Source organism: Eucalyptus grandis, chromosome 8, assembly GCF_016545825.1.
Source record: "Eucalyptus grandis isolate ANBG69807.140 chromosome 8, ASM1654582v1, whole genome shotgun sequence".
In the NCBI taxonomy this organism is placed as follows: Eukaryota; Viridiplantae; Streptophyta; class Magnoliopsida; order Myrtales; family Myrtaceae; genus Eucalyptus; species Eucalyptus grandis.
In genome coordinates, this window is record NC_052619.1 from 27,126,984 (window position 1) to 27,146,467 (window position 19,484).

At 40.5% G+C, this 19,484-nt stretch overlaps 3 protein-coding genes across 3 annotated transcripts; all 3 read right to left on the minus strand.

The window, feature by feature from the left end:
• Positions 1 to 338: 338 nt before the first annotated feature.
• Positions 339 to 731, minus strand: LOC104442662 ((E,E)-geranyllinalool synthase-like). Its single transcript, XM_010056065.2, has one exon. It carries the CDS (start codon positions 729 to 731, stop codon positions 339 to 341), a length of 393 nt encoding a protein of 130 aa, XP_010054367.2.
• A 2,168-nt stretch (positions 732 to 2,899) lies between these two features.
• LOC120287104 (high mobility group B protein 6-like) lies at positions 2,900 to 3,427 on the minus strand. Its single transcript, XM_039299788.1, has one exon. The coding sequence runs from the start codon at positions 3,425 to 3,427 to the stop codon at positions 2,900 to 2,902; it is 528 nt and encodes a 175-aa protein (XP_039155722.1).
• A 2,322-nt stretch (positions 3,428 to 5,749) lies between these two features.
• On the minus strand, positions 5,750 to 19,193 carry LOC104442653 (S-linalool synthase). The gene is given in 12 exon segments (XM_039299789.1): positions 5,750 to 6,247; positions 6,474 to 6,719; positions 6,822 to 6,951; positions 7,299 to 7,419; positions 14,168 to 14,262; positions 14,346 to 14,421; positions 14,514 to 14,652; positions 15,777 to 15,882; positions 16,079 to 16,202; positions 16,838 to 17,061; positions 18,295 to 18,490; positions 18,932 to 19,193. Coding segments are annotated over 12 exon segments (2,217 nt in total).
• Positions 19,194 to 19,484: the final 291 nt, after the last annotated feature.

Here is a 19,484-nt window from a genome sequence, read left to right on the forward strand (position 1 = left end):
AGGGAGGCTCAGGAATGTAGATCTACAGCTAATCGAGCCGGGAAAATTGTTGATTTCAAACTCAAATCACATGTCACGTAAAATTCCGGTGTTCTTTATTGTTGTTCCTTATTTGATTTCTATGGTGATTTCGTTTTCTCACAAAGATTTAATTGCAAAATCCGTTCTCGCATTGATTTTATGATGTCTTTATAAACTACTTGGGGTGTGTACTCTAACCTTACATACTTGTTTCATTAATAATTTATGCTTTACATATTCTAGAAAGGAATATACGTGGGAAAACCTATACTAATTGGATCTTGACCATAGTAGACGAACATATAACACTGCTATAACTAAGGGAAACACAACCTAAAACTAGATGGCTTGTATATCTTCTCCCATCTCTTCACTGGACCACTGTGGGAAGACGTTCGAAACCTAATCAAGCTATTCCTTGGGAAAAATTCGAGGCTGAGTTGGCCAGACCAGCTCTTGGCTGTGAACACCCGTGGCTTCGGTCCCGATCGCTCCGGCAAAGGCCTCAGGTGCTTGAATTTGGAGACTAGCAGAGGGACCACGAGTGCTTTCTGGATGTCACGGAACATGTCTGTGTCCGAGTCGTAGTGGTTGGAGGAGTTGAAGAGCGTGTGGAACACTTTCAGGCAACCAAGGTGGAGCCGCCTGCTCGGCTCCAGCAAGTCAGAGAGCTTCTTGTCGAGGACGTGTTGGACAAACTCTTTCTTCATCTGGTCGAGCAGCAATTGCACGAATTTGATGGAGTCCTCGATGTTGGCTTCGGGGTTTTCCTTTAGCTAGAGCAGCACAAAGTTCAATTTCCCTTATTTTTTCTGGAATGTGAGAAAATTGTAAAAAGAGGGAGACAAAATAGAAGAGTGTACATAGGTGCACAATAAGAGCAACAATGAACAAGCGCCACTTAGGGAGCAGCGGCCAGACTTAGCTCTATCACACTGAACAATTCAAATAGCCTCAAAACGCATGCTTTCCAACATTAAAAACTTGACCTGGTAGCTTTGGATGTCATTGAGCAACTGAGTGATGGCTATGAGCAATTTGGTGAGGGGCAAATTGAGTTTGGGCCACAGATGATGCAACGGCGTCGTGGGGCTTGCGAGGCGTGAAGTGGGAAGGAGTAAGATGTGTGCTGCGATAGACGTCATGCCCGTGCCGATGTACTATTGAATCCCTTCCTTTATTTCATGTTTGTATAATTTGACATGGATATAAACTATTCTCATGGCGTTCCTTCAATTACTACCTTTATCACGTGATTTCTTGGTTCACATTCACGTAAAATCTCTAAATTACTCTCTCACGATACTCTTAAACATTCTCGTTTGATTTAATTTTCCACATCTTCTATCCTGTGAATTTCTTTTGTTAATAGAAATTAAATCTAGAGAGTTGATCCCGCCCCGTGGTGGACGCGCTGGTTCGCGCCTTGCCCCCTTATTTGGGAGGGGAGGGGTTCGAAACTCCGCGCCTCCATTGCGCGACTAAAGTGGAGTGCCGTAGGAGGTAGGCCCCCGTGCTAGTGCTCCCCCTGATTTACGCCGCCAGCTGCCGATTGTACGGTGGTTCCAGAGTCAATGAAAAAAAAATCTAGAGAGTTGATGGTATGTTGCTATGCATGAATTTAACAATGTAATTGCAATTTTTTAGCAAATTTATTATATATATTAAACTGAGTTTTTTTTTTTTTTCGAAAATATAACTGAATTCAAACAGTCAAATCTTGTGAGATATACCCGGAATCAACATTTGTTCCACCATCTCTAATTATCCTAATATAGTTGCCACACTAAATTTAGCCACATTGGCGATTTGTTTCGTCAGGTGGTCCCTCTAGGAAAATTGTTTCCTCCTCCTCCTCCTCCTCCTACAGGATCTTGAATCTGGGGTAGGCTTGAGCTCATATGAGATTTGAGGCTCGAGCACAAAGGCTAAACTCGGGTCCAGCCTCCTCCTCCAGCCTCCTCCTCCTCCTCCTCCTCCTCCTACTGGATCTCGAATCTGGGGTAGGCTTGAGCTCATATATGAGATCTGAGGCTCGGGCACAAAGGCTAAACTCGGGTCCAGCGGCAAAGGAGTCAGCCGAGATTAGAGGGGTTGGTAATGAAAATCTATGGTGAGCGGTGGTGGAAAGCGGATGTCACAACTGTCGCCAAGGGCGGAAGCATAGCTGGCTGAGGTGGCAGAGGTCCTTGTTGAATCTTGCGGAAACGTGGTACAAATATAATTTACAAAAATATAACTTTCACTATTACAATATTTTCTCACACCACATACAATACTAAGACAACTCTACACAATTTCTCTCACTCACGTGCATACATAGCACACTCTACTCAACACACTCTCAAGACCCCTACACATACCCACACACCCCCTTGGACTTCTTACTCACACACTCTTAGTTGGACACTCAAATGAGGAGCAAGTTGCTCCTATTTATAGGATGGAAAGTTGGTGACTTTCCTAGCTTTCTACACTATTCTAGAAGTATTATTATTATTTTATTATAGCCTCACAACTAGATTTCTTTGGAGAAGTCTAGAAGTGGTGCAGCTTTTCTTGATGGATTTTGCTAGAATATTCTGGATAAGGGAGAGATCTAGAGAAATCCAGAGAGAGAGAGAGAGAGAGAGAAATATGGAGGAGAGAGATATGGAGAACTCGAGAGAGAGAGAGAGGCGGTGATCTTCAACACTCCCCCTCATCGACTACTCTCTCTTGATATAGTAGCCGTGCTGATATTGCTTTTGGACTCTTCAACTGTCTTCCTCCATTCAGCATGTTGCGAATCTTCCTCAGATGTGGATGGCTCTATGGCTCCATCTTCAGTTGCTTCTCTTGATGCGACTTTCCATCGGACTTTTTGAAGCTTGGGTTTCTACGGTGTCAATTCGACTTGTGCTTTAGTCTCATTTCCCTTCTTCTCACTCAATTCAGTCTTCGTATTCGACATATCTCCTATAAGAATTTTGAGATTGGAACTCATTAGATCAAGCCTCTCATTTGTGACTTTCATTTCATGCTTCAACCGATTGAGTCCCATCCGAAGCACTTTAGTGGAGATATCTTGATCCTTTTTCTCATAAAATTTCTTCTCCTCAATCTTATTCCACCTATCCTTGCACGATGGGATGTAGGGTGTAGATGGCCTCCTTTCCTCAAAGAAACCTTTCTTCTTCTCCTTCATGTGTTTGATATCTCTCTCAGTATGACCAATTGGGAACATCATAGCGGGCTTGAGATCCTGAAGCTTCTGCAGCTTCTTGAACTCACATCGGAACTTCTCTAGCTCCCTATCTTTTGCCTTGAGCTCTCGATCCTTCTGCCTTATCATCTCATCCCTTTTCTTCAACATATTCTCCATCTTTGCCTTCTCAACTTTTAGCTTCTTTATCATCTCCTGCATCTCTTGTAGTTTCTTTTCACAATTGCTTGTTGGCGTTGTTAGTTGTTCTTCGAGTTCTCCCTTGGCTTGCTCTTATTTGAGGTCGTGATAGAACCTGTCGAATTATCCAACTCAATTATACAAGCGGTTGCAAACTCTTCTCGTTCCTTCATTGCAACAGGCGCTTGAAAGTCCCATTCTTCTTCGCTTTCAATCTCCTTCTTGCAGGAAGTGATGACATTTCCTTCTTCTCGCCAATACCAACAAAATCTGGCGATATGTCCTACCTTGCCACGAACGTAACACCGTTTGCTGCGACTTTTGTTGCTCTTGTCTTCATCATCATTGTTGTCGCGATCTTGACGAGCTCCCCTTAGCCGATAGCCCTACTCTTCGGGTTGCCTTCGCCAATCTCCATGACTTTTCCATGGTTTGCCATCTCTTGCACTTGCTCTATTTCTATTCTGGCCCTTGAACCATCTTTTATTACTGAAGAGGGCACTTTCATCATCTTTAATTGTGACCTTAGGGATTTGTTTATCTAAGGCCTCTTGATTGGCCAATATATTTTCCAACTCAGTTAGAGTCGGCTCATTTGCCCATCCACGGGTGGCCGTAATAATACCATTATATTCTGGCCTTAACCCATGAATTATTATTCTTCTCATTCTTGTCTTAGAGATGGCATTCTCAGGATCTAATTTTGAAATTTCTTCGCAAATAGATTTAACTTTAGAAAAGTATTCACTTACCGTCATACTCTGTTGCAATATTGAGAGGAGCTCGTTCTCCAGGCATTGTAACTTGACATCGTTTGTCCTCGCAAACAGCGTCACCAAGTTATCCCAAGCCTCCTTCAGGGTTTTTGCACTCTTTATGTGTTGTAATAATTCGTCTCCAACATTCACGGCAAGAACATAAAAAGCCTTACCTGATTTTTTATGTTCCATTTTCTTAATTCGCTATCATTCGTGGGTGGTGTGGTGTTGCTCCCGCCAACTATATCCCACAAATCTTGACCTAGCAAGTAATATTGCATGCGGGTACTCCAATTAGTATAATTGAAGTTGTTGAGCTTCTCCATGCCGTTCACCGAACTCGAGAAATCCGCCATCGTGACTTGAGTATAATGCCCCGCACTATACCAAGTAAGTCTGGTCCCGGACCAACCAACTTCACAATCCCAGATTGTGCACTGGCAGAACTTCGACGTCCTTCGCTTCTTCGCTCCTTGGCTCGACGATCCCTGACCATCTTGCTCACTTACAATGGTCTTCGACCACTGTCTTCACACGGCCTCCGACGATCTACTCTGATACCACTTGTTGAATCTTGCGGAAACGTGGTACAAATATAATTTACAAAAATATAACTTTCACTATTACAATATTTTCTCACACCACATACAATACTCAGACAACTCTACACAATTTCTCTCACTCACGTGCATACATAGCACACTCTACTCAACACACTCTCAAGACCCATACACACACCCACACACCTCCTTGGACTCTTAGTTGGACACTCAAATGAGGAGCAAGTTGCTCCTATTTATAGGATGGAAAGTTGGTGACTTTCCTAGCTTTCTACACTATTCTAGAAGTATTATTATTATTTTATTATAGCCTCACAACTAGATTTCTTTGGAGAAGTCTAGAAGTGGTGCAGCTTTTCTTGATGGATTTTGCTAGAACATTCTGGAGAAGGGAGAGATCTAGAGAAATCGAGAGAGAGAGAGAGAGAGAGAGAGAGAAATATGGAGGAGAGAGATATGGAGAACTCTGAGAGAGAGAGGCGGTGATCTTCAACAGTACCATTCAAGTGGCGCATCCGAAGTTCATGATCTCGTTTCTTCTCATGTGCTCAAGTCCACAATTTTTAGTTTTCACAATCAAAAGTGATATCTCTCTCACACAAAAAATAATTCAGCCAACCTAAGTCACTAAAATGAAAGTAGACAGTCATCACATTTAATGGAATCCATTTGAGAGTTATATTCAACTCACTATTTTCAATGGTTCAGATTTGATTTAATGCATATATCATACCCATGGAAACTTAATCTCGATCAAATATGACCGTTGACCAATTTTTTTGTAACACAGAATTAGGAGATGGACTTGCAACTCTTTCCACACGGACAACAATGAGATTGAAGCAAAAGATACCATTGCTTTTTGAAGTGAATGAACAGTTTACACATCTTTCTAAACTACTTGGGGTGGGGACTCTGCTCTTACACACTTATTCATTATTGATACAAACCAAAGCAGCTTCAGGTAGGGGAACCTATAAGATTGGTTCATGACTATGGTACATGAAGATTTGCCACTGCTATAACTAAGCGAAACATAACTTAAAACTAGATAACTTGTACATCTTCTCCCATCTATTCGCTGGACCACTATGGGAAGGCATTTGACACCCAACAAAGCTCTTCCTAGGAAAACGCCCGAGTCTGAATTGACCGGACAGGTCCTTGGTCACAGACACCCGTGGCTTCGGTCTCGGTTGCTCCGGCAAAGGCATCGGGGACTTCAGTTTGGGGACTCGTGGTGGGACTACGAGTGCTTTCTGGATGTCGTGAAACATGTCCATGTCTGAGTCGTAGCGGTTAGAGGAGTTGAAGAACATGTGGAACACTTTCAAGCACCCGAGGTGGAGCCGCCTGCTCGGTTTAGGTAAGCTGCAGGGCTCCTCAAGGACGTGTTGGAGGAACTCTTTCTTCAGTTGGTCTAGCAGATGTTGCACGAAGTTGATGGAGTCCTCAATGCTAGCCTGGGGGTTTTCCTTTAGGTATAGCAGCACAAAGTTCAATTTCCCTTGCTTTTCTTCTTTCTGTAATGTGTGAGAGAGAGACAAGCAGGAGGGGCTTGTGAGGAGACAATCGTTAAAACAGGGAGACCAAATAAGATACGTGCATAATAAGAGCAACAATGAGCAAGTACTACCTGGGGAGCAGCGGCCAATTATAGCCGCTTGGCCAGCGGCCAGACTTAGCTCTATCATATTGAACAGTTCAAATAGCCTCAAGACGCATGCTATCCAACATTAAAAAATCTACCTGATAGCTTTGGATGTCATTCAATAAGCGAGTGATGACCATGAGCAATTTGGTGATGGGCTGGTAGGGGCTAGACCACAGCTGATGCAATGGGGTCGTGGGGCTCGCGAGGCACGAAGAGGGAAGGACTAAGATGTGTGTTGCGATAGATGTCATGCCCACATCAAGGTACTCTTGCATAGTAGGCGCACCTCCGCTTCGGCTCCATTTCGCTTCCATGAGCCATGAATGAAATGTCTCACTCCACTTTCAAACCAAACACACTATTTTAGACCATTTAAAAGAAACATAGTGCTTGATGAAGAAAATTAAAGAAAGAGAAGTATAACGTGAGAACATGAGAAGTACTATATCTTGGAGGTTTTTCTTGATGTCCTTCCCTGATTGTTTGAAGCATTTCGCTCTGAAGTCAGTGACGAGATCAACGAGGGCTTTGAATATGGTCTCGGCATGCCCACTTAGTCCTTCACCATCCCACCTGGTATAAGGTTCATCACCCACGAAAAGAGACGATCTTGAGGGTAACTAATTGAATGGACCGTGACGCTATGGGAGATGAGTATAAAAACCCAAGAAACCGTACATACACTAATTTTGTATCTTGGCACGGTCGCCTCGGTCCTATGGTTTAGTGAATGCATCTCTTGATATAAATTGTAGATATAGTAAGTTAAGAGTTAGACAAATACTAATCCTTTGGTATAGGTCCAAATCCTATTAGACGCAGTTTTTTCCATCTATTTCTTATCTTAAGAAGGATATTAATATTTTGAATGATATTAAGGTAAAGATGCTTATAATACATCGTTTAGTTGATAAACATACCTTTGAACTGCATTGGTAAGCTTCTCTAGATCCTCTAGTGAACCCTCCACGTCGAAAAAGTCGTCGGCAACGGTTACTATGATCGCACTCTTAGCAACCACTTCTCGCATGTCAGAGTTGTTAAAATATTAATATATTTTATTATGATTCCAATATTCCATTCTCAATAAATTCCCAATTGATTCCCTATATTAATTCCGATTATTGCCCTTAATTACCCACGTGTATTAAGTGATATTTGTCCGTTATTACATTACCATAATGGTCTTGATGGGAGATACCTAACGTAACTAACGGAATAAAATCGTCGTGCCGTCCTGTTTCAAACCCTAACGATACGAAAAACACACCATCAAGTTTTTGTGAAGGGGATTGAGCAGTAGAACAGGACGTGTGTTTTCTACATTGCAAATTTCTCGTGCTGTGTTGTGTGGATCCATCAAAGATCCAGGAGGTTTTCCACTTCTAGATTTCATCAATGGCCGGAGGTAAGTTGATATTATGTTTCCGCTATTCGATCCCGGATTTGTATGAATTTACCTGTTATGGACAAATTCGGGATCTTCAAGTTTTGTTTATATGCAATATCTAATAGTTGGTATCGTAGCCTTATTAGCAATCTCTGCCTTGGTGAAGCTTTTGGAATTTATTTTATTGAATTATATGTGGATAAATTTCGGATTTGTATATGGCTTGGATCGGAATTGAGAATTCCGACCAAATTCGGGCTACCCCATGAAATAATGGATCTGAATGATCACACCGCCATTAGGAAGAGAAATCTATAAATTTTTCGACATATTACTGATCCTCAGAAGAAATCGAGCGGTGAATTTTGTGGTTAGGGTTTGATAGGGCAGACTTTTTTTTTGGCTTAATTCTGGTCCATATATGGTCGTTTTTGCCGGATCTTGAATCTATTCGTTCGTCCCGGCGTTCTCTTCGAAACCCATCATCCAATTTGGTCGGACATGGGCTGTGGGAGGAGACCCAGACGGCGGAACAGAGGCGGTCGCGGCGGAAGAAGCGGCGGAAGAAAGCCCGAAAGAAGACCTCGGGCGCGTGCGTCGCACGCGCCCGAGCGCAGCAGGCGCGTGCAACGCACGCGCGTGCAGCGGGCGCGTGGAACGCACGCGCCCGAGAGGCTGCAGCGGGCGCGTGGAACGCACGCGCCCGAGAGGCTGCAGCGGGCGCGTGGAACGCACGCGCCCGAGAGGCTGCAGCGGGCGCGTGGAACGCACGCGCCCGAGTGGCTGAAGGGGCGCGTGCGTTGCACGCGCCCGAATGGGAAAAGCACGCGTGCGTTGCACGCGTGCCTGTGGTTTCTCATTTTTGCCCCTCCGCTTTAGGAAAATTGCGATTCTGCCCTTGCCCGCAAAATTCTCAATTTTGCCCCTCCGCCTTTATAAAAAATTGCGATTCTGCCCTTGCCCGCGCAAAATTCCGATTTTGCCCTTTTTGGCGTGAAATTCCTGTTTTACCCCTTAAAAGTAAAATTCCAATTCTGGCCTTGCGTGCAAAATTTCAGTTTTACTCCCTTTGCACGTGATTTTACTGTTCTACCCTAAGGTGCAATTCTATGAAGAAAATTAAATGTTTAGTGATCCGTATATATTTAATTAATTAAGGATTAGCCACAGCATATTTGATTATATTAAATTATATACATTAAGAGCCTTTGGATCACATATGGTTAAAGACAATAATTGTAATTATTCACATTAATATTATGAATTTTATCCCACAGGAATTTTCAATATATTAATGTGATTAATTAGGATGAAATATTATTTTATCTTTCTTAATTTACCCACAGGGATTAAGGAAGGGAATATAATTTGATAGTTTCATCATGAAGTAATTATGAATCAATTTAAATTAGAAACTTAACCCACTGGTAGTTTTTGATGTTATATGATTCATATTTTAAAACATGTTTTACATTGGTAAAATATGATCTAAGTTTATTTGCCTCAAATATATTGATACATAAGTTTCCTTTGATTATAATGCAGTTTTACCACCTACGATTAATTCGGTATAATTGTTCCCGAGCTTACGGGAAATAACTTCAAAGAATGGAGAGAATTAGTTCTTCTCCAATTGGGGTGCATGGATCTTGATTATGCTCTTAGGTCGACGAACCACTTGAACCTACCTGAGAGTAGTACTCATGTTGAGCATACTCATTATGCTCAATGGGAGCGGTCCAACCGTCTCAAAGTGTGATGTACATAAAGACAAAACTCTCGCTAGCATTCGTGGTTCGGTCATTCAAAGCATAACAATGCCAAGGAATTGCTGAAGGCCATTGATGCACAATTTGAGTCTTCAGAGAAGGCGCATGCCATGACCCTAATTATGAAGTTCTCATCATTGAAGCTACCGGTGTAAGAGGTGTGCGTGAGCACATCATGAAGATGAGGGACATTGTAGCTAATTTGAAGAATCTTGAGGTTGGGATATCGTAATCCTTTCTTGTATACTATATCCTAAATACTCTCCCACAAGAGTATGCTCCCTTCAAGATCTCTTATAACACACATAACACTAAGTGGTCAATTAATGAACTCATGACCATGTGTGTTCAAGAGGAAGAGAGGCTACTTATGGAGAAAGGAGAAAGTGCTCATATGGCAACACGAGATAAGTATAAAGGGCAAGGCAAGCAAAAGGGGAAGGGTAAGATGTCTCTACCTCCCCAAGCTGGCATTAAGAAGGAATCCAAGTGCTTCTTCCGAAAAAGAAGGGGCACATGAAGAAGGATTGCGCCAAATTTAAGGCGTGGCTCCAAAAGAAAGGTAACCAACTCACATGTGTATGTTATGAAACTAATATGGTTGATGTGAGTCACAACACTTGGTGGATTGATTCTGGTTCTACAATCCACATTTCGAATTCCTTGCGGGGTTTTCAGAACCAGCGGAATCCGGTGGGAAGTGAACAAGGCATCTATTCAGAAACAAGATGCGCTCGCGTGTGGAAGCTATTGGGACATGCAGATTAGTTCTCAGTAGTGGTTTTGTTTTAATTTTGGAAAAGACCTTTTATATTCCTAGTTTTTCTAGGAATTTAATTTCAGTTTCAAGACTTGTACCTTTGGGATACTCCTTTGAATTTTCAGATTTAATATTCAATTTATCGTATAAATCTGAAATTGTTGGGAGTGGTATTTTGTCCGACGGTCTCTTTCGAATTAATTTACAAGACAATATCGTTAATAATGCGATGCACGTTCATGATAATGCTGGGATAAAACGATGTGTTGTGAATGAGAATTCCTCTATGTTGTGGCACCGGAGGTTGGGACATATCTCCATGGATAGAATTAAGAGACTAGTAAATGATGGAGTACTTAATACTCTAGATTTTACTGATTATGACACTTGTGTGGACTGTATAAAGGGAAAACAGACCAACAAGTCAAAGAAAGGTGCTAAGAGGAGTATAGAAATATTAGAAATCATACATACAGATATTTGTAGTCTAGATATGGACTCAAATGGTCGAGATACTTCATTTCTTTCATAGACGATTATTCACGATTCATGTATCTCTACTTGCTTCGTAATAAGCACGAAGCACTAGATGCCTTCAAGGTATTTAAAACCGAAGTAGAGAAACAATGCGACAAGAAAATTAAGATCGTGAGATCGGATAGAGGTGGAGAATACTATGGTAGATACACTGAAGATGGACAAGCACCTGGTCCATTTGCGAAGTTTCTTGAAGAGCATGGGATTATTGCCCAATACACTATGCCTGGTTCACCAGACCAAAATGGTGTCGCAGAAAGAAGAAACCGAACATTATTGGACATGGTGCGGAGTATGCTTAACAACTCCAAACTTCCTAAGTTTTTGTGGAATGAGGCTCTTAAAACAGCTATGTACATATTAAACCGAGTTCCAACCAAGGCTGTTCCAAGAACGCCTTTTGAATTATTCAAAGGTTGGAAACCGAGTTTGCGACATGTACGTGTTTGGGGATGCCCATCTCGAGGTAAGAGTCTACAATCCACAGGAAAAGAAGTTAGATCCAAGGACTATAAGTGGGTATTTCGTTGGATATGCCGAAAAGTCCAAAGGATACAGATTTTATTGTCCATCTCACACCACTAGGTTTGTGGAATCAAGAAATGCTAAATTTCTTGAAAATGATCCGATTAGTGGGAGCGATCAATTCAAGGACTTTGTCCACGAAGAAGGTCATTCAGATACTCAACCTTCCACCTCAGATCTTGGATTGGTTGTTTCTTCTGCGCCCCTTCGTTCAACCGGTCATTTGAGCAACCAATCATTGAAGATCCACAACCAGTGATATTGATCCAAGAGACCAAACTGTTCAGCAATTACTGATACTTTGTTGAACTTCCAAGAGAACAAAGCATACTCCTCAAGAGAATGTTGATGCGGCATTAAGAAGGTCTACTAGAATGAAGAAATCAGCGATTCCTAATGACTACATTGTGTATCTACAAGAATCGACTATAATGTTGGAGCTGAAAGTGATCCCGAGTTGTTTTCACAAGCCATGAGTTGTGATAAATCTAATTTATGGTACAATGCCATGAAGGAAGAGATGAATTCTATGGCATCAAACGAAGTCTGGGATTTAGTTGAGTTGCTTGATGGTGCAAAGGCCATTGGTTGTAAATGGGTCTTCAAAACTAAGAATGATTCATCATGCAATATAGAGAGATATAAAGCTAGACTCGTTGCCATGGGATTTACTCAAAGGGAGGGAATTGATTACACGGAGACGTTTTCTCCTGTATCCAAGAAAGATTCTCTTCGTACTATTTTGGCATTGGTTGCTCATTTTGATATGGAGTTACATCAAATGGATGTGAAAACGGCATTCCTCAATGGAAAACTAGAAGAAGTGGTTTACATGAAACAACCTGAAGGATTCTTCTCTAATGCTGGTGAGCATTTGGTATGCAAGCTTAAGAGGTCTCTATATGGCTTGAAACAAGCATCCCGCCAATGGTACTTAAGATTCCATGAGATCATCTCTTCATTCGGTTTTAAAGAGAATATCATGGATCAATGTATATACCAAAAGGTCAGTGGGAGCAAAATTTGTTTCCTTGTGCTATATGTAGATGATATTTTACTTGCAACCAATGACAAGGGGTTGTTATATGAAGTGAAACAATTTCTCTCTAAGAGTTTTGATATGAAAGATATGGGTGAAGCATCTTATGTCATTGGCATTAAGATCCATAGAGATAGATCTCGAGGTATATTAGGACTATCTCAAGAAACCTATATCAATAAGGTCTTAGAGAGGTTTCGGATGAAAGATTGTTCACCAAGTATAGCACCCATAGTGAAGGGTGATAGGTTTAATTTAAACCAATGCCCGAAGAATGATTTTGAAAGGGAACAAATGAAGAACATCCCATATGCTTCTGCTGTTGGAAGCTTGATGTATGCTCGGGTTTGCACTCGACCCGACATAGCCTTTTGCTGTGGGAATATTGGGAAGATACCAAAGTAATCCAGGTATGGACCACTGGAGAGCTGCAAAGAAGGTGATGAGGTATCTTCAAGGAACAAAGGGACACATGCTTATGTACAGACGGACGGACAACTTGGAGGTAGTTGCTTACTCGGACTCAGACTTTGCTGGCTGCATTGATTCCCGTAAATCAACATCGGGATATATTTTTATGTTATTTGGCGGAGTTGTATCTGGAGGAGTGCAAAACAAACCTTGGTTGCCACTTCCACTATGGAGGCAGAGTTCGTTTCCTGTTTTGAGGCCACCTCACATGGTGTGTGGTTGAAAGGTTTCATATCGGGGCTTAGAATTATGGATTCCATTGCTAGGCCATTAAGAATATTTTGCGACAATTCAGCTGCAGTTTTTATGGCTAAGAACCACAAAAGTGGTAGTCGAAGCAAGCACATCGACATCAAGTATTTAGCCATCAAGAGAACGTGTTAAAGAGAAGAAAGTGGTCATAGAACACATAAGTACTGGATTGATGATAGCTGATTCTTTAACTAAAGGCATGCCGCCAATGAGTTATAAAGATCATGTTTCTAGAATGGGCATTGGTCCAATTATGTAAATTTTTCTTTATATGGAAGAATTTATGAGACTTTTATTCATTTATAATGTTTTTCTCAATACAGTTGTATACATTCAGTTATTATGAGAAAAATAATTACGTTTGACCTGGAGTAAACATAAGATTTATTCATTAAGTTATTTGATCACATATGGACTGATGAAATACATTGTGATACACGGAAGACAATACTCGCTCTAAGAGGACTCATCGCCGTGATTCATGTGTTTTATTTCAGTATGAAGTTTTGTGGGTTTGGGTTAATAACTCATTTGAAGGAATATTGGGATCAAGTGGGAGAATGTTAAAATATTAATATATTTTATTATGATTCCAATATTCCATTCTCAATAAATTCCCAATTGATTCCCTATATTAATTCCGATTATTGCCCTTAATTACCCACGTGTATTAAGTGATATTTGTCCGTTATTACATTACCATAATGGTCTTGATGGGAGATACCGGTAACGTAACCAACGGAATAAAATCGTCAGGTCGTCTGTTTCAAACCCTAACGATACAGAAAAACACACCATCAAGTTTTTGTGAAGGGGATTGAGCAGTAGAACAGGACGTGTGTTTTCTACATTGCAAATTTCTCGTGCTGTGTTGTGTGGATCCATCAAAGATCCGGAGGTTTCCCACTTCTAGATTTCATCAATGGCTGGAGGTAAGTTGATATTATGTTTCCGCTATTCGATCCCGGATTTGTATGAATTTACCTGTTATGGACAAATTCGGGATCTTCAAGTTTTGTTTATATGCAATATCTAACAAGAGTTGCAAGGTAAAGAAATGGAAGTGGAGACAGCAAAATAAGAGTATGTTGTCTTCTCTCGACAGAACTCCATCTTGCTAAGTCCGGTTGTTTCAGACCACCTAAACTCATCCACTAATGAAGAGTCGTTAGAAATAATAATTTGCTAATTAACAACCTATTACTAAACCGTATGCATATGTACCCTTTTACTACATCAAGCTCCATTCTATAAGCAGATTGTCTCAGTACGAAGTCCTGCAGAGCAAGTTGCAGAATATCTTGATTCTGAACCAACGATGACCTAATAAAATCAAAGAAAAGCAAAAAGTCAATTGCATGTCATAGCATAGTAATAAATCAATATTATAACTTTCCTTTTTAAGACATTACTACCTATGCCAAGATAATTTTCCCATCCATAGTACACAAGCATCTTTTTCCTCCAACCACATCCTATGTTCTAGGTGGTCTAGGCGAGCCATCCATGGAAGACCCAGTTCGTGCTCAATCTACACGGACATTTCAAGCGTTAACTGATGCCATAACTTATTATACAGAACGAAAAGAAGCACTGAATATTTACACTAACCATTCTGCGATGACTCGAAGAGATGATGCATTCGTCTCTTGTTTCTCCCGATAAGATTTTCTCAAGAAGCTTCCTTGAGAAAGTTCTCGCTCTCTCTAGTTGTTGTTCATCCGAAAGCATAAGATTGCTGGCTCTATAAACATTAAGGAGCACACTCGAGAAGTATTCATAATGTTTTTCAATGTGATCTCGAACTTCTTCACGATCTAAAAACCAACAAAAGCTTGCTGCAAAATGTAGAGTATAATTAAAATTAATGGAATCACTTCAAGATATCATCCATGAAAGACCCCAAGGAAAAGGAACTATTGGAGGAACTAAGGAAAAAGCATTAGAAAAATTTTAAACCTATTGCATTTGTGTTAATTTAGTCCTAAATTTTTTAATGGTGCCAATTGAGTCTTAAACCTCTTGACCCAAAGCCAACTTAATCTTTTGCAGCTAATTTTCGCTAACCATGCCATGTAGGTCGGCTGATGTTGACATATGCAACTTTTAATAATATTTTAAAATTTTTCGGACTTTTTATTTTATTATATTTTTCCTTTTCTTTTCTTCTATTTGTCTTTCTTTTTCTAATCTTCCCCTTCCAATAGCTAGTGGCCGCCAAGGCGAGGGACCTTGCCAGCTACAGGTGAGGTGCCAGATCCATTGAGGATGAACCTCACCATGGCCGGTGAGGGGGGGCTAGAGGTTGGTGAGGTCCCTTGCCTTTGCCTAGTTGTTGATCTCCAATGACTTGCTAGAGGAAGGGGAAGGAAAATAAAAATGCAAAGAAAAGAAAATAAAAAAGAAAAAGAAAAGAAAAGCTAAAATCAAAACTATTAAAATATTAGTAAAAAATGTCCACATTAGTGCCGGTTGTGCCACATAGGTCGGCCGTCGTTCACATCAATAATATCTAACCAAAATTAGCTGGAATAATTGAATTGACTCTAAGTTTAAAGATTTAGAACTAAATTGATACAATTGTAGTAGGTTTAGGACTTTTCTAACTCTTTTCCTGATGAACTTATATAGTTTGCAACTCATACACGGCGATACAATATAACCATGCATGCGCAAAAGCCAGAACTCCAAGCAATCTTTGTATAGCTCGGTGGCGATCCAGTGAACTGTTTTTGTGATTGGCTTTTCCTGCTTGTAGTTCCTGAAAAAAGAAATGTCATTATGCTTGAATTAGTTAGAGATGTCATACGGACAATTTCGGTACCTTAAAAGCAATCGGGGGACGGGCTTTTGGGTTTCAAAGGACAGCCTTGCCCGTCCCTTATTCTCTCTGTTTCTTTTTTCTAGTAGTGGATTTTCTAGGGAAAAAAACATAGAGACTAGGAAATTTTACTAACCTATAGATTTGTGCCAAAATATCATCCTTCTCCCGGTCAAAGTACTCGGTCAACCCTAGTCTCACTAATTGATAAACCAAGGAAAGTTTTGCAAGCTTTTCGTCCACGAGATATATAGATGGAACTGTTTTAATCATCAAGAAAAGCCAAAAGATATTCAAGGTTAAAATGGTACAAAAGAAAAATATATAAATTTAATACATAAATTTCAAACTCTACACTGATAGTATATGCTATAATTACACTACTCCTACAAAATTAGCTTTTAGTAATCTAGCATTTGAAGAATTGTCTCATTCCAAGCACAGCCTAGTTAATCTAAAAGCATGATTTGAGTTTCAACTGTATGTCCCTATACAAGGAGTTGAAAGATTTTGCCCATTTAATTATCAATATCTTCGATTTTGAGTTTACGGTCCAAATTTAAAAAAAAAAAAAAAATTATAGTTGCTGCTCCTATGTGTGCAGATGGGTTCCAGTTGAGGCCATCAAATTGGCCAAATAAGTTGAGCTAAAAGAAACCAAAAAGATACAAATAAAATTGATGCAATCTTTGTCATACCTTTTATACAATGAGAAAATTTCAATGCTCTCGATACGTAACATTTCCTTCAACTCATCCCAATCACAATTTGATAATACAATGCTCTTTTCCAAAAGTAACAATATACAATTTTAGTGAAGTGAAATTAGTTAGGGAAACAATAGGGACATGCTTTGAAAGTACCTAAAAATCTCTAGAATGTAGTGTTCACTTACTGCCGTTAGAAGCACAATTTGAAGCAAGAGATTGAAGATAAGCAAGGCATGCTTTGTGACCAGTGGATAGGTATGCACTTGCTGTTGCAGAGGGTGATTGAAATAAAGAGCCGTCGCCATCTACACGCTTCAATATGGTTTCATTGCTGATTTTGTATGTTGGAGGCAATGCCTCAAGATATGACAACAATGGGTAATATTGGTTCCTGTCCACAAGTTTCTCCCTGCAAAAGGCCAAAATGCTAACTGGTATGATCAAGTCTTTTGGGTGGTTTTAGGGGAGAAAATATTGCTTGCGTCTTGTGTAGCTAGCGCAACAAGAAAAGGTCATTGAAAAGTGATACGTGTTGCATGTGGACCCAAATGTTAGATCAAAATTTGAATTGAGAGGCAAATGATTTGGTTATGGCAGAGGTAAAGGACGAGTTGTAGCCGTAGCTGGAGACGAAGGAGTGATGCGGTGGCTCATCGATCAAACAAGGGCTCGATGGTTCATCGGAGGGAGAGAGAGAAGGGGCAGAGTCGGACGAAGAGAGAGAGCGTGCAGGATGAGCTGGTGCTGGAGGGGCAGCATAGTGGTTCGTTGGTCGGAGAGGGGCAGAAAGAGAGTCGGGCGTGAAGAGAGGTTACATGCAGAGGAGGGACAGAGGGAGAGTTGGGGGGGGAGGAGAGAGATAGAGCGTTCTTTCGAGAAGAAGGCCTGCTTGCTAGTCCAAAATTTGGTCTGACGTTTGGATCTCACACACAGCATGTGTCATGTTCTCAAGAGTCTTCTTTTTTGTGCGTTAGTTACATAAGACGCACACAATATTTTCTCGGTTCAAGAACTAGGGCCCCAAAAACTTTATCCCAATGCACTTCTTATTGTCCAGAGCCTTTTCCACATGCACTTCGTATTGTCCAGAAATTATGAAAAGAGAATCGATCAATGAGTTAAATGTTGACATTTCTTGTATTTCTTATTTATATATGAGGGCTTGAAAACCTTTTTGTCTACTCTTCAAGACTTACTATCATTGAGCCAAAATTCTGGTTGGTCTCATTCCATGACAAATAATCGTTGTTAAGTTGGTCGACCAACGAAGAGATCTTTATATAGCGGGTTCCTTCAACAACATAAGAAAAGAAACCTAAGCGGTAATTGACAAGTCAAAAGCAAAAGTCAAAAGTCAAAACTAGCACAAGCACACCGATCGAAGCAGTTGGGTCACACATCCCTCATACGACTAAGTTTTCAAGTAAAAAAGGCGAGACTCGAAAGGGGGGTTAATTCGGCCGAGAAGGACGAGCGCAATCTAATGCCGATTTGGTCGAGAGATTGACATTAAGCCAGATTGAAATGGTTCGGGCTATACGGGTACTAATATTTTCAAAGTATCGTGCTCGAATGCAGAAATACGTTGACTTGAAAGAAAAACATACGATAATATTGGACCAATAAAAAGCATTAGATTTACCTTTCGAGAATTTGTTGTCGATTGCGGAATAAATCTACAATGGCACATTCGGTGCTTTCATGGAATATGATCTCCAAACCAACAGCACGTGCCAAATCAATCATTCCAGGCAAGATGATAGCTATCCAACGAGGAAACTTTCCATGCCCGTTTCTCAAAAGAAGCAATTCCACATTCTCATGAATGAACTTTAATCCTGAAAGGTGAAATTTTCAGAAAAAATGGAGAAGTATTAGAGAAGAGTTTGTGAAGAAATATATGACTGTTGCATTTCGATAAAGAAGCTAATACAATAGCTACTTGCATCATCTATTATATGCTTTCATAATATTAGAGATCTCATGTCCATGTTGACTTAAGTTCGACTTTCATTGACGATCGATGGACTTTATTTTAACAAGAGACCACATTAGATTTGGTGGGTAAGACTATGAGTTGAAAAGTTAACGAAGTTACCTGAGCAAAAGTCAAGTACAAAATTTTTTGTAATCACAAAATTAATCGACTCACCAATGTAAATTTTATCTTGGAAAGGAGAACTATGTTTGGGATGGCCATATCTTGATGTAAATAAAGGAAAAAAAATGCTTTCAATGGCTCTATTTTAGTGCTTATTTGAAAGTCAAGCATGTGATACCTTTCTCTATCAAAGGTGAACCAACATTCCACTTTTTGAGCACAGTCATGCAAACAAGGGTTGAAGCAAGACACTCCCCTCCATCGGACATTTCATGTTCTTCATAATCATAATCTCCCCAAAACCCTTCTTCATTTTGATTATGGAGCACCCAATTCAAACACCCTTTAAACATGGGACCATCATGCCGGCGAGGATCAGGAATCATTGCCAACCATGCCGTGTTATATGGTGAAGGGGAGAGGAATGAGCTTGAGCCCATGTTGGGAAGGAGTATTTCTCTTTTGATGGTATTGACAAGAGATTGAATCAAGGATATTTGGGCCTCCATGAAGATTTTGTTGAGAAGAATTTGGCACGCTTCTATGAATGGGAGATTGCATGGTCTGATTAGGTCTATTTATACATGACTTTGAGCCGGCTCCTTTGGGGAGTTGTCTTGTCAAAACGTGATACACGGGCATAGAACAAAGTTTTTTTGGATTCCATCTTTGACGTAGTTGTGATTAGTATTTGAGGCATGAAATAGAAATGGCTTCTCTTGTTCTGAGGT